Source organism: Mercenaria mercenaria, chromosome 13 (assembly GCF_021730395.1).
Source record: "Mercenaria mercenaria strain notata chromosome 13, MADL_Memer_1, whole genome shotgun sequence".
NCBI lineage: Eukaryota > Metazoa > Mollusca > Bivalvia > Venerida > Veneridae > Mercenaria > Mercenaria mercenaria.
This window is the reverse complement of record NC_069373.1, coordinates 42371559-42387641: the sequence shown is the minus strand read 5'-3', so window position 1 is coordinate 42387641 and position 16083 is coordinate 42371559. Positions and strand designations below refer to the sequence as shown.

Sequence of the window (16083 nt, the reverse complement as noted above, 5' to 3'; positions counted from 1 at the left end):
TACAATATCAGTTAAAAAGAAGATAAATAAAGTATAAAATTAAACCAATTCTTCAAAAACCTCAACCTCATTTTTTAAAATTGGACACAGAAATATATTATCTCTTTCAGGTTGTTGCGTTAAGATGTATGGTTCATACACAGTTGTTTACGAGTGAGGGTTTAAAGGCACCGACCTCCGGTTTTTTGCTATAATGATCTTTCTTTAGAATTGATGTTTGGTCATATAATGAACATTAGACCATGATTTTTGTCGAGCCCGCTTGCGGAAGCGAAGACATAGTTGTCCAAATGGCCGTTAGGTGTATGTCCGTGCGCCAATGCGTGCGTGCGTCCGGATTTGTTTGTCCGGACCATAACTTTGAAATGCATGTAGCAATCGTGTTTATATTTGGCATGAATGTTAACCTCAGTAATACGGAGTGTCATGCGCAAATCCCAGGTTCCTATCTCAAATGTCAAGGTCACAGTTAGAGGGCAAAAGTCATGTCAGATTTTGTCCGGCCCATAACTTTGACATGCATTGAGGAATCTTGTTTATATTTGGTATGAATGTTAACCTCACTGAGACGAAGTGTCATGCACAAACCTCAGGTTCCTATTTTAAAGGTCAAGGTCACAGTTAGAGGTCAAAGGTAATATAAGATCTTGTCCGGCCCATAACATGCATCGGGGAATCTTGTTTATATTTGGCATTAATGTTTAACTCATAGAGACGGACTCTATCTTAAAGGTCAAGTCACAGTTAAGGGTCAAAGGGCGGGCTCAACATGTTGCCCGTGGTCATCTAGTTTGTTTCTAAACTATCTCAAAAATGCCAAATCTAGAAGACTAGAATAACATGCCCGAGTCAGGAATATTTCCTGCGTTCTTCGTTAAATATAAAGTTTTAAAATTATGACAGTTCACCTTAGATTTTGATGGAAAAAATAGTAAAACCAACTAATTCTTATGTGTTGCCACAGCATATAAAATGTCAATAACTATGTTCAAAGCCTTCTTAGTAAACATTCCAATATTTTGTGATATCTTAATTTGTTCTCTTTTTTTTTTGTCAGGAGGTCGGTACCTTTAATGTAATTATCTTTTGTTTGAAGGTAAGGATTGCTATAATATATTGTATACATGTAATGCAGTTTTCTCGTTTTTTATAGGCAATGGTTACTGTAGGAGTGAGGGTATACTAGCAGTATACCTTCAGAAACATGCTGGTGCTAAACGGATATATTGTACACTGGTTCACTCAAAAACAAATAGTGATGGAAACAAACAGCAAGGTACTTTATGTTATTACCACGTAAACATTCTAAAAGTAGCTCTAGTTAAATGTAAAGATACAGTGATAACGATACAAATATATACAATGATGCTAGCCCATTTATGTCCAGTGTCCATTTAGTATCACCATATGGTTCAGTTTATTAATAAATCATTAAATAATGAGTCGCTGGTTAACTATTTGCTGCTGTTTAAATACTTAAATTTGTGCTTGATGATACAGAAAAATTCTCGAAATAAAGCATTAACAGTTTTGTAGTCATCCTATTTGCTTACACACATTCATACCATTGGATATCAATTGTGTAATTGCACTTCCTTATGATTAGGAAGCCATTTTTCTGTCAATCATAATTTTCAAATATATCAAAAGTTATCAAAAATATAAAAATGGTCAGAACAGAATCCAAGCTAAATGATGACTAAAATTATGACAATGATATTAGAGCAATAACTAAATTTTTGATTCAATATTTTTAGAATTTTACTTTCCTTGTATTAATTTGTATTATTAATAGAGAATTTAATGTCCATCAATTATATCCCCCTTTCATTTCCTGAATTATTCCAGGTATAACATTTCCATCTGGAGATATTCAGAGGAAGCTACTTAAGGAAGTATACAGCGAGGCATGCATTGACCCGACCCTAGTGTCTTATGTTGAGGCCCATGGAACAGGCACGAAGGCTGGAGATCCACAAGAAGCCATTGCATTGTGCGATGTATTTTGTAAGAACAGAAAAGGGCCACTTCCTATTGGATCAGTGAAGTCAAATCTGGGACACACTGAACCAGCATCAGGTATTCTACGTGTTTTAATGTTTGAATTTGCTGGAGGTCCTCAATATTCCAATAAACATGTAACTATGTAATTAGTGTATTTTCTACAATTATTTGAATGAATATTACAGGTCTAGCAGCTGTGGCCAAGGTGATTGTTGCTATGGAGGAAGGAACCATCCCTGGCAACCTGCATTATCGTTCACCTAACGAAGATATTCCTGGCTTGGCTAATGGGAAACTTGAAGTAGTCGATCACAACATGAAATGTGATGTTGGACTCGTTGGGGTGAACTCATTTGGTCTCGGAGGTTCAAATGTCCACACCATCCTTCGGTCAAACAAATGTGCTGAAAAATGTTTGATTGAAGGTTGTGAGAAGAAAAGACTGTTTTTATACAGTTCGAGGTCGGAAGAAGGTTTGAAAGAAACCTTACAGAAAGTCAAGTGTTATCCAAATAATTTACATTTACATGCTTTAATGAATGAGACTGCCCATTTATCGTCTGCTACAAATCCTTACAGGGGGTTTACAGTACTGAATGGCACAGGAGAAATACATATACAGGTACTTTCTTTTATTTGCATTTTTATATATAGGCTTTCAGGGATAGTAGGTCTACAGCTGAATTGCATAGCATACGCATTTATTATTCATTTTCATCGTTATACTTAAGTATGAATGTTTTTTTTTCTTTTTTAAAAACTCGAAATATTTCCGTTACATTGTTCTAAATAGAGCATTGGCTCCTTTGGCCCAAGCTTTAAGAACCTTGTTTAGGCAAAACAATGCTGTTTGACTAGCATTGCAATTTTGAGATGCTTTTTACATTTTCAGGAAAAAAATATTATCATGATTTAAAAATAACTTTAGAGATAAACTTAAATCAATATAAGGATCCTTTGGGAAAAAGTGAAACAAAACAAATAAGATCTACCTTCCCTACATTTGCGATCATGTCTGAATATCAGAAATAACAATTTTCTTAATACATGTACATAGTTTCGGATCTTCGGACAACTTCACTGCCTTGGTCTAGAAAACATTCAACTTTCACAATGGCTTATTACGCCCCGTTGTACAGCACTCTTGTTTAGTTTCTAACTGCGTACCTGAGATTGTGAATGATACCTCTAAGCGCCAAACATTTACTTTACACTTTCAGAAAGCAAGTTTAGAAAAACGACCAGTGTGGTATGTATTTTCTGGAATGGGAACACAGTGGCATGGTATGGGAAGGCAGATGATGGAAATAGATGCGTTTAGAACTTCAATATTACAATCAGATGCAACACTACAGCCATATAATATGAATCTGTACGACATGCTAATGAATGAGGGAGAAGCTACCTTTGAAAATATCATGAACTCATTTGTCGGAATAGCTGCAATTCAAGTAAAAGTTCTATCTTACTTGTACCATTTGTAAACAGTGATTCCCACATCTCCTTTGTTCCAATAATGTTGCCTTATTATTTTTCAACAAATGAAAGTATTCATGACATGTTGTTCAGATAATCTGAATTATTATAAATTGAGGAAAGTGTTTAGTTGCTTTGATTATAGTTCTGATCATTTTTTCCTTTTTCTTAAGTAGTATAAAGGACCCCATTGGAATCAAGTTGCAAGACTTTATGGGCTAACCAGGCACTACATGTCAAATCTTCTCTGTTTTGATTATTTCAGAATTAACTTCTCAAAATATACCGATAAATTACATTTGATCTCACTGCTGGTTATTTCTAAGTAGAGATAAGTGATAAGATTGTATTTTTCTGTGATTGTATTATGTGATGTTTAACTGCAAGTCTTATTTATTATATTTATTTTCCTAATGCAGAGTAGTATATATTTTTAATTACTAAAAATGTTAGTGTTGTATATATTACTATAAAATGGGCATGTTTGTCAAATAAAAATATATTATAAATGGATAAAGAATTTATTTGAAATTTATAGTGACTATTCATATAATACAAGTAAGCTTGGAGGATATTGCAAATTTATTTTGAACACGTATTCTATTTTTAGTCTCATCATATTCTAATGGCAAAAATATCAAAGTCTGTTGTTATGTGACTGCTTAGGGTGAGCGGCTGCTTAAGACCAACTGAAATTAGAATAAAAAGTCAATTTTGGCAGTTTAATAGAGTTTCCGCTATGGCAGGTTCCACTGCACATCACTCACCTGTTTTAAGAATATTGACGTAAGGAATAGCGATAAATACAAGATATACAAAGCAAACATATGAATCCCAACTCAATTTAAAACAAGAAGAAGATTTCTACATATTTAAGATTATTCTTTACTAACAAAGTGAAATGAACGAAATATGTTGAAAAATTCAATTTAGGTTGCTCTAGTAGATGTTCTAACAACCCTGGGTATTAGACCAGATGGAATTATCGGTCACTCTGTGGGAGAGCTTGGCAGTGCATATGCCGATGGAAGTATGATGGCACAGGAAACAGTTTTAGCAGCATATTGGAGAGGTCGATGTGTACAGAATGCTAAACTTCCACCAGGAGCGATGGCTGCAATCGGTTAGTGTATTTTATCGTACTTTAATACTTTTACAATACGTATCATTTTCTTGTACTTTTCTAAAGAATACTGTCACATTTTTAATTTATGTTATGTTAAAAAAAGGCTACACATTTAAGTGATATTTGTGCAAATATCGTCACCTCAGCGTGTATAGAAAGCAGACAATTAAAGTGTATTTTCCTCACACTGTTTCACCGGCTAGATATGTGGTATTAAATATAGTGAGTTATATCTGGTCTGTGTTTTCATCAGTTCTGTGAATACCAGTAATATTTTTAGCACCTTTACAATGGATATAATGTATCTGCCAAGATCACCTGCATGATTTACAAACCATTAGGTCTAACGTGGCAAGAAGCACTGGAACAGTGTCCAGTCGGTGTGATACCAGCCTGTCACAATGCAGAGGACACAGTTACTATTTCTGGCCCAAGGGATATCGTCAGAAACTTTGTCAAAGAACTGAAAGAGAAACAGATATTTGCAAAAGAGGTCAACACAGCTGGCGTGGCCTTCCATTCATACTACATGAAGGATGTAGCAGCATCACTTAAAACTGCACTAGATAAGGTTTGCTGTGAATTTTTTATCATATTTGTAATGGTGAGCGGAGGAAATGTTTTATACCTATAATGAAGGTATTAAGGTTCTTTGTTTTCATGTTTCAGCAACCTTTTTGTCATATTGTAATCATAGAAAACTAAATCAGTGGCAGTTAGAAATGAGGTATTGGTCGTGGTAAAATAAATCACTTAACACTAAAGTTTCAAAACATGTTCCCTTTTCTTATTTACATGTACATGTATTATAATATTAAAGCATATTCGTGCCAAGTAAAATTAATGTGGATCAAAAAGAACGAAGTAAATATATATATTGTGTATTTTAAAGGTACTTCACCAAAATTTCATTTTCGGAAATATGTACAATTACTACATATAGTTTATGTAAACATAAAATTAACGTTACAATGTGTATAACATTACAATACATTAGGTTTAAATAGTACACATTTACATTGTAATACATGAACACAGTATGAATTTGTAATACCAGTAAAACAACTGGAAGTTTTTTTTAAACTATCCACTGATACCGTATGACATTTAATTAAGAATCTAGCTCTACATACACAAGTGATTAATATATTTAGTAACATTAAATGCATTTGATGAGGATTTTCGACATTTGAAGTAAATATTTAGTGGAAATGATGGACATTGGAATATCTTCAAAAGTTTTCCAAAATTAATGTTCTATACTTCGTAGGTTATTGAGAATCCAAAGGAGAGATCAGCGAGATGGATCAGCTCTTCTATCCCAGAAAGCAACTGGTCCTCTGATCTTGCAAGGTTCTCTTCCGCAGACTATCATGTAAACAACCTTGTCAGCCCAGTGCTTTTCCAGGAAGCTTTGAAACATGTACCACCAAATGCTGTAGTCATCGAGATAGCTCCTCATTGTCTTCTTCAAGCCATATTGAAGAGATCACTTTCCACATCCTGTTGCATTGTGGGACTGATGAAGAGAGCACATGAGAATAATGTCGAATTTTGCCTCTCAAATCTCGGAAAGTAAGTTTTAAGAAAGCAGTTGTTTTATATCTGCATTTAAAGACACTTTATCTGTGGAAGGCAAAGGAATGAATTTATCAAACTGATAGTATAATGCTACAAATCAAAGAGGATGTAGTAAACATTTAATTGATGAAAACTTTTTACCATCATTACAAAACATGATTGCTGGCTCTTTAGTTGTCTCTTCGGATATTAAAGAAAAGGCAAAAACTTTATCCTAACACGACCAGCAAATAACCTACATACATGTAGAGCAAAATCTATCTCGGGTTATTCTGCAATAACCCACGCGCGTGCAATGACGTCATCCGATCCATGTGCGTAGCACGGTCGTAAAAAGTAGTTCCCATTTTTTTCTAACACTGTTGATACTAGTATGTCGTGTTAGAATCGAAATAACAAGTTCCCAAGTGTGATTTATCGTAGAATAACCCGAGTTTTTCGTTCTTATGCGAAACAATATATCACTCAGGCATACGGCCTTCGTGATATATTCTTACGCATAAGAACTCAAAACACGGGTTATGATAAACTACGATTTGGAACTTATTATTTCTTAAATAACAATAAATATACATTTTTATAAAAGATAGTTTCACTGACTTTATTCTGATAATAATCAACTCCATTTACTGTAAACGGTTGATCTGTTTTTTGCTCTCAAAGGGGGAAACATATTCGCCGCTTCATGCGTGCGTGCGTGCGTCCAGCAATTCTTTTCTCGAGTATTGCTCAGCAAACACTGCATGGAATTGAGCGAAACTTCGTAAAAGGGGAGATGCGCATATTATCTTCATGCTTCAATTCGATGATTTTGCATTGACTCATTGTCCTTTGATTATTCAACATTTGTAAACTATAGCACAATCCTATTCATTCTTCAGCAACCACTAGCTGATATTCAACGAGACATCACAGGAAGCTTCAATACCCAAGAGGAGATGCGTATATCTTGTTTCTTCTACTTCTATTATGCATTAATTAAACTTCGGGGAGCATCCGTCAGTTTTAACAATATTTTCTTGTTTCAGGTGTTACCAGCATGGAGTAAAACTAAATTCCCTGAAGCTCATTCCCTCTATTTCCTTCCCTGTCCCTAGAGGAACCCCAATGGTGTCACCTTTTTTGAAGTGGGACCATTCGCAGCGTTGGAATGTTGCTACAGCTGACATGTTCATTGGAGGAGGAGCAAACTCAGCAAACGCGTGTGGTTTCGATATTGATATATCACATGAGTCTGAAGATAGGTACCTTACGGGACATAAGATAGATGGCCGCGTCCTTTTTCCAGCTGCTGGATATTTGTTATTGGCTTGGAAAACATTAGCTAAAACAGAAAGAAAGCAGTATGATGAGTTAACAGTGTTATTTGAGGACTTCGACATTCACAGAGCCACTTTCTTGCCAGAGAATAGTAAGAATTGGTTTTCTTGCACTTTTCAGAATGGACATATTACCTGTTGTTAACATCAAGTACTTTTATTACAGTTAGCATTACATTAACATAAATCTGGCTTGCACACGGTTGGTGTTTCAAGCTTTTAAGATATTTGTACCTGTCAAAAACTGAGTAGGAAATATTAGGGTTTTTTTTTATAATTAAAGCTGGAAAGTAGGAATAGGACACCCTCGAACCAAATAAAAAGAACAAATATTTGATAATTGGGCACGACTTTGTCTTCTACTAGACTTCGTATTGAACATTTTTTAGAAATAACTTTAAGTCAAATTATTTACAATTACATGTATGTAGACTTTTGCGTCTTTGTTTCAGATAAAATCCATTTTGATGTCAGGTATATGCCAGGCGTCGGTAATTTTGAAATACAAGAGAGTGAAACATTAGTCGCTAGTGGAAGAGTTATTTGCTTAAAAAGCAGTGATCTTACCAGTTATAATACTGATTTAGACTTCAGTACTGAAGAGTTTCAGCTGAAATCATCAGATGTGTATAAAGAATTGAGACTTAGAGGGTATGACTACGGCAGCACATTCCAAGGCATTAAAGAGGCTGATATGTCAGGTCAGTAAAGAATAGTCTTGTGACGAATATCTTTCTATGCAGTAGAGAAGCTTGTCTTGCCCAGATATATTTTTCAGGACAGGATAGCTATATATGTCACATCTCAAATAAAACACTGTATATTGGCTGCAAAGGACATTAGAAATGATATTTTGCTTAAGGCCTTTTATTTTTGATCTTTCGGTTTACGGAACCGCCGCTCAAAAAAACGTGTTTTCAGAAAAAAAATAAAATTGGAAAAACGTGATTTTTTTATTTCCTCCGCTATGACATGAAAGCTTGCAGAAGAAAAAAAGCATCGCGTATTCCAAAAAGAAAAAAAAAAGTCTCGTTCTTCGAATATCCGTCACGGCGAACGAGTCAAATCAACATTAGGAATTCCTATAATTCTATTTTTAAACTTCATATCTTATGCATGACGTAAACGTCCAATTAAAATTTCCGATATATACTGCGCCCAATCAGCATGCTTGTTACGCAATTTACGAAACTTTTAAAAATGGCTGCGCCCAGGCTGTATTATTTCCAAAGTTTTGAAGTAATTTTAATGAAAATGCAAGAACATTCAAAGTTGCGATGTAGTGCTTTCCTGAAAAATGGCCAATTGTCGGTGATATGCAGTCTGTATTTAGTATACAACTACGTTTATGGTAACTGTCGTTCCAATAGCGCAATGCTTATTACGGTGATTCTATGCACCGCTTATTACGCGAACTTGAAAGCATTTTTTCCCGAAAAATATCATTTAAATACACAATGATGACAGTACTTTTGTTTGATGATATAAACTGGTACAGGGGACATTAAAACTGTGTAATTGTAAGGCCCGGTAAGCAAACGTTTAGCCTATACAGCTTTTTGGCGTCCGGTAACCTATTTGTTTATAAGTTATGAATTACGTATTTTTAATGAAATTATTGTACGTTATATATTAACATCAGATCAATGTTGATTATAGATGTAATTACTGTCTTTTCCAATGTAGCTGTGCAGTAGATGTGGCAAGACAAATATTGACTAACAGAATTTTCAAAGATCATTGCAAAGATGAACTGTTGTATTACATTAGGCCAGTCCCCGTATCAGTTGTTCCAGATTAGGCCTAGTCCTGGCTTCCAAAACTCTAAATGCCGCTTTTTTATATTTTGTTTTTTCATAGTTGCGGCTTTTCCAAATCCAGTATATAAACCGAGAGCGCTGAAGTATCTTAAGCTATATTAGGCCTATTCATAAAATAAATTAACAAATACCAAGAAAACCATATGAGGAAAGGCAAGGCTTCCAGTTAACAGACATAGGCTAGGTGTCTGTTTACCAGATGGCTAGACACTTCCTATTCCTAACACTTAAAAAGATAATTGCTTATTAGGCACAGTGCAGTGTATGTTGTCATATAGCTGTATCCCTAAGTTTCAGACTGGGTCCATAAACAGCCAAGATGCTTGAAAGCTGCTGAGTGTAAAATCATATATCCATGGGTGTAAGATCTGACAGTGTTGTTCAAATGTGGGGAATATTAGATTCTTCCATCTGTTGTTTTAACAGAAGGTATTAATTTCAGTCAGTGTTTAACATATGACTTCTATGTCTCCAATCATTTAGTTTGTGAGAATATATGCAGTTTTTATGTATAGTACAGTCCTTTCAAGAAAAATGTAACAGCTACCTGCCCAGCTGTATATTAATGTAATTTCACAGAAATACCAAGACAAAATTTTTTCTCAAGCTGCTATGACAAGCCCCAAGGCTCATTTTTAATCAAATATAACCAAGGTCACAGGTATATTTGCAGGAAAAAGCATCAAAAGTGGGAAAGAAGATTATAACATGCAGCCTGTGTAATGTTATGTAGAATTTACCCATATTCCTTTCAAAGGTCCGTTTCCTACGGAAAAAAAAAATTCTGATTCTGTTCTTTAATTTTATTTTTTTTCCCTCCTCCTACGACCATGTGTCATCCTGGCGGTTCGTAAACCAAAAAATAAAAAAATAATGGCCTAACGTATTAAAATAATCAAATCCTTTGATGTTTAACGCATTAAATGCTGTTTTGGTTTTTTTATTACTTTGATATAGATACACTTCCGCCTGTTCTATCTGATACTTGTCTTTTTATAGGAGTGCATGGTAAATTGTTGTGGACGGGAAAATGGGTGTCTTTCCTCGATTCAATGTTGCAGATGACGATCCTATCACAACCAGGCCATGGTCTTTGCTTGCCTACAAAAATCAAAACTATTACCATAGACCCACTAATGCATCAGCGAAAATTTGTTGATTTAGACGATGATCAGAAAGGTAATTTTAAAAGTATTATATCTTAATATCTTCAGTATAAAATTTGTGCACAAATAATTCTGAAAATTACAAAAAAAAAAATGCTTGCATTGTACGGATGCATAGAAACCGTATTTGATTTTTAGCTCACCTGAGCACGAAGTGCTCAAGGTGAGTTATTGTAACCTGTCATTGTACTGTGTCTGTAGTCCGTTGTGCGTCGTCCGTCAACATTTGCCTTGTTAGCACTCTAGAGGCCACAGTTGTGACTCAATCTTTATGACACTTGGTCATAATGTTCATCTATGTGGTTTCTAGTTAAAGTTTGAAACTGGGTCATGTGGGGTCAAAAACTTGGTCAGTGGGCCAGATCAAAGGAAAATCATGGTAACACTCTAGAGACTACATTTTAAGTTTGAAGAATTGGTCAGAATGTCTCTCTTGATCTTTAGGTCAAGTTGTTTGTATCTTGATTATGTGTGGTCAAAAACTAAGTCACCCGGTCAAATAAAAGGAAAATCTTGTTAACATTCTTGAGGCCACATTTATGAACCTATCTTCATGAAACTTGGTCAGAATGTTTATCTTGATAATTCCTAGGCCAAGTTTGAAACTGGATTATGTGGGGTCAAAAACTAGGTCACCTGCTCAAATCAAAGGAAAAGCTTGTTAACACTCTAGATGCCACATTTATGACCCTATCTTCATTAAACTTGGTCAGAATGTTTATCTTGATGATTTCAAGGCCAAACTTGGAACTGGGTTATGTGGAGTAAAAAACTTGGTCACCCGCTAAAATCAAAGGAAAAGTTTGTTAACACTGTCATATTTCTGACCCTATCTTCATGAATCTTGTTCAAAATGTTTATATTGATGATTCCAAGGCCAAGTTTGAATCCGGGTGATGTGGATTCCAAAACTATGTCACTCGCTCAAATCAAAGGAAAAGCTTGTTAAAAGTCTATAGGCCACAATTATGACCCTATCTTTATGAAACTCGGTCAGAATGTTTATCTTGATAATTCCTAGGCCATGTTCGAATCTGGGTCATGTGTGGTCAAAAACTAGGTAACGTGCTCAAATCACATGAAAAGCTTGTTAACACTCTAGAGACCGCATTTATGATCCTACCTTCATGAAACTTGGTCAGAATGTTAATCTTGAAATTCTCTACGTCATGTTCGAATCTGGATTATATGAGGTCAAAAACTAGGTCACCCGGTCAAATCGATGGAAACGCCTGTTAATACTTTAGGGAATGTAGGTCCAATTACTCAGGTGAGCGATCCAGAGTCATCATAACCATCTCTTTTTATTTATGTACAATAATACTTTAATTTTACTGAATGCTTTATGATCAGACTGGTCAGAAATTGAACGTGCTTAGGCTTATCAATTAGAGCGTATAATATCTTACCTTCTCAATTTTAAGGGTTTAGGGACATACATAAATCTAAAACCTATTTTATGGGAGTGCGATTGTTTCACTGGTTCGTACTAGTAAACGTTATGTACGTTAATAAATTAATTTCAAACTTTTAGGAGTCTATGTAGTAGTTGACAAGTATTGTGACACATGCACATCTGGAGGAGTAATGATCCGTGGACTTCACGCAACATCAGTTTCACGTCGTTATGACTACCGTCAGCCAATCACAGAGAAGTATAGTTTCGTACCTTACCAATCACATATTCCAGTACAGGTGTCCGACTCCATGCAGCAGTATGCCAGTCAGTGTATACAGTACGCCCACAAAGGTCTAACTAATCTTCTAACACTTCATGGAAACAATGCGTTCAGTAACAAACAACATATTAGAGACGTTGTTGAGCAGTCAGTAGAAGGAAAAGCTCGAACAGTTGAAATTCCGTCAGAATATGACTGCCATGGTTACCTTTCTGTTTTACAGAAACTCTTCAGCGTTGATTTCGATGGGAAGTTTGCTGATTATGTTGATCTGCTTGTAACAGGTAATCGGGAATCTATAATAACAGATCAGTTGCTAAATATTCTTACCACACCTGAAACATTGAAACCGTGTTTTGATCTGGTCGTGGAAAATACTTTGAATAAACACTTGAATGTTTTGGAAGTGTCGGACTCTGGATTGACTTGTCATTTAATACCATTTGTTACCAGTCATCTGTTGTTACAAGCATCTTTCACTATTGCCACAGCAACGGAAAATGCTAGCTCAGAGAATGTTGAGGTAATAAACTGGTTGCCAAGTGAGAAACCTCTTCAGTCACTTCAGCATAGCATACATTTAGTGGTTGCCAATAACATTCTTCATAAACAGTCAAACATCAGATTATGTCTGTCCAATATATCAGAATGTCTGAAGATTGGAGGATTTATCCTAGTACAGGAGGTCACCAAGAACTTCCATCTTGCCTTTCCTCTGGATGGTTTTACCAAGGACGACTTATATAATGATCTCAGCAGCAGAAGTTGCAGTATTTACTGTACAGCTGAGAAATGGAGGAAAATATTCTCACAAGAGGGTTTAGAGATTATTTTTGAAAGATCTGATCCTTACCTAAATACTGTGTTTTTAGTAAGGAAAGTCGCAAATTATTCTGCTCCTCAGAAAATTGTACATGTGACAGATCTTGATTGTACCTGGGTGAACAGTCTGAAGGAAGAAATAATGTTACTGCATTCGAAACCCAAGGGAGAAAACTTGTGGTTGGTATCGGATAAGAATTGCAATGGCATTGTTGGAATGGTGAATTGTCTGCGGCAAGAACCTGGCGGTGACAGAGTGAGGTATGTAATGTACGATTTCAAAGGGAATACCGGTAGTAAAGGAAAACATAATTTTGAAACGATCTGTTTATTTATCAGATTTATTATCACAGTAAACACATGTGGAAATGAATAAATTTCTTAAATCTCTAAGAAGTCAAACACCACACAACGTACTCATTTGTTTAAATGTTCTGTTATTCAACTTAATTTTGGACTTGTAAGCGAACTGCATAACGCCTATCATGCATTGACGATATTGTTAAACGCCTATTATACATTAACGATATTGTAAGAGCATTCTTTCCTTAATGAAAAATACCGTACATTTTCTGCAGTATTAAATGCTTTTGAATCTTTTACACTAGATGTCTCTTCAATATGGACAATGCACCACTACAAGAAATTGACAATTTTGTGAAAGATTTGTCAAAGAAAGATCTGGTCATGAATATCTATAACAATGGTGTATTGGGATCATTTAGGCACATGCCTTTACCTACAGGTAAGTCTTTGAATCAACCGAGGTTAACACTGTTTAGTTAAAGATTTCTGAAGAAACAAATGTATAGTTATCTAGAAAATTTTAGTGTACATTTGCTTATATGTGTAAGCTAGTCTTGTTTATGATAAGTCAGACTTTAGCCTAGTATTTTACTTTATTAAGTGTTTGGCTGGCTTTTGCATGATTAACGATTTTACTTTACACTTGCCACTGTTGTAGAGTCGATCTAAAATTGGTCGAATATTTAAAAAAAATAATAATGGAAAAATTTGAATAATTAAAATCGGAAAACGAATTTTCAGAAAACAAAAACATTTTAAAAACAAATTTGGTGCATTGCAAAATAAAGAGGTCACCTTCGATTTTACTGTGTCACTGTATTCCTTGACTTCTCTGATTCATGTTTGCCAGTTGTCAGTTACTGTCAGAGAACTACAGAATCCAAGAACTAATTAACTCGCACTCTCAGTATTACTGAAATTTGATTTAAAACGATGTCAAAACCGTATCAAAATCCCAGCAGTGGTTACCTCCCCTAGTACTATATTAACTTTTCTGTAAGCGGAGACCACAGCTTAGGAAAATGCAAAAAGATTTCAAACAAAATATTCTTATACATCCATTTTATACAGTAATTGCTGATTTTTATTTGTTTTAGCTACACTCGTCCAGACAGAACATGCATTTGTGAATGTTTTGAAGAAAGGAGATCTGTCAAGTTTAACGTGGATTGAGTCACCTCTCCGTTACTACAAACAAACTGTCCATTCCCACTCAGAATTATGCAGAGTTCATTACGCCTCCCTCAATTTCAGAGATATAATGCTTGCTACAGGAAAGCTCCCGCCTGACGCTATCCCAGGAGACATTGCAAGCCAGGAGTGCATGCTGGGAATGGAATTTTCAGGAACAAATTCAAATGGCAAATGTGTCATGGGCCTAGTGCCAACAAAAGTATTTGATTCTTTTACAGAAAAACTTTCGCGATTTAGATTATTAACTTGATAGTTTATGTTACTTCAGATAACATTAACTTGATAGTTTACTTTGAACTTTATAGTTTACGTTTACACGTTACCGTTTTAAAAGTTAACAATTATTGTCAACATGTATCATGTGCCTTTCAAAAACTTTGTAAAAGTAATATTTAGAGTACACATGCTAATGTCAATCCTATATATAACAAGATTTAGCTTACCAAAAGGTTCCTTCTAGCGCATATAAAATATTCTTTTTAAGGGATATTGTTTTAGCATAATGTTACAAATGTTTAATAATGCAATGAGAAAAATATGTTCTGTCATTTTGGGTGCAAACTTAACTATTTAAGAACTAAGTATTAACAGTTTTATCATAATCCAAATTTGTTGTTTTATAATATATATATATAATTTTTTTTGGATTTAACGTCGCACCGACACATGATAGGTCATATGGCGACTTTCCAGCTTTAATGGTGGATGAAGACCCCAGGTGCCCCTCCGTGCATTATTTCATCACGAGCGGGCACCTGGGTAGAACCACCGACATTCCGTAAGCCAGCTGGATGGCTTCCTCACATGAAGAATTCAACGCCCCGAGTGAGGCTCGAACCCACATCGATGAGGGGCTAGTGATTTTTTATAATATAAGCAAGTGCAGTACATATTATGCCATTTGGAAGCATTTGCCTTGCAGTCTGTATTTCAATTCCAAATGTTTTCATCACGCGACTACACCATGCGAGTGCACTTAACACAAAGAAATTTCATACATGCATTTACGAGTCGAAACACAAATCAGGAAGAGTAAAAAAGTAAGTAAAAGAATGCACTTGCAGATCTGAAATGTTTTAGAAGCTAAAAAAATCACGTGACCAGAGACAATTTCATTACGTAAAATGTTTTTGACGGGAGTCTATTTTTAGATGATACATTTTCATTTCATTAATCTCGATTCTTTACTATGATATATTTAATTGAGGAGTTACATGATTTTAACTTTATGATTGTGTCTTGTTGTTCTGTTATTTTACGTAGTTGTAATATATTGCACTAAAGACTGAAATAAGGATTGATTATGCGTAAACACATACTGAGTTAGAGGCTATTTGTAATGAATATGCATGAGTCCAAGATGGCGCCGCCCTACGGGAAATCGGATTCCTTTGACGATACCCTTGTGTCCATTACATGCTCAGTCAAGTGTGACATGTTCACCATAAGTGTTCCTTCCCTTGAGAAGGAACAATAAATGCAATATTTTTGTAAAAGTTACGTTGTGTGCGGTAGCCAGGTTAAATACAGTAAATGTAACAGAATTAGCAATACTCTACATTGAGTATTTCATGAGAACTCTCGGCACTG

At 35.2% G+C, this 16083-nt stretch overlaps 1 protein-coding gene across 4 annotated transcripts in view; it reads left to right on the top strand.

Moving 5' to 3' along the window:
* LOC123528595 (fatty acid synthase-like) overlaps window positions 1-16083 on the top strand; it is a 49101-nt gene that overhangs the window by 19727 nt on the left and 13291 nt on the right. For all 4 annotated transcript variants that reach the window (XM_053521628.1, XM_053521629.1, XM_053521630.1 and 1 more), the window contains 13 exons: window positions 1154-1276; window positions 1849-2079; window positions 2190-2626; window positions 3225-3455; window positions 4414-4603; window positions 4948-5177; window positions 5877-6181; window positions 7216-7598; window positions 7959-8207; window positions 10326-10505; window positions 12027-13254; window positions 13602-13738; window positions 14397-14692. In XM_053521628.1, the coding sequence (XP_053377603.1) occupies window positions 1154-1276; window positions 1849-2079; window positions 2190-2626; window positions 3225-3455; window positions 4414-4603; window positions 4948-5177; window positions 5877-6181; window positions 7216-7598; window positions 7959-8207; window positions 10326-10505; window positions 12027-13254; window positions 13602-13738; window positions 14397-14692 (4220 nt within the window). The remainder of the gene's footprint in view (window positions 1-1153; window positions 1277-1848; window positions 2080-2189; window positions 2627-3224; window positions 3456-4413; window positions 4604-4947; window positions 5178-5876; window positions 6182-7215; window positions 7599-7958; window positions 8208-10325; window positions 10506-12026; window positions 13255-13601; window positions 13739-14396; window positions 14693-16083) is intronic.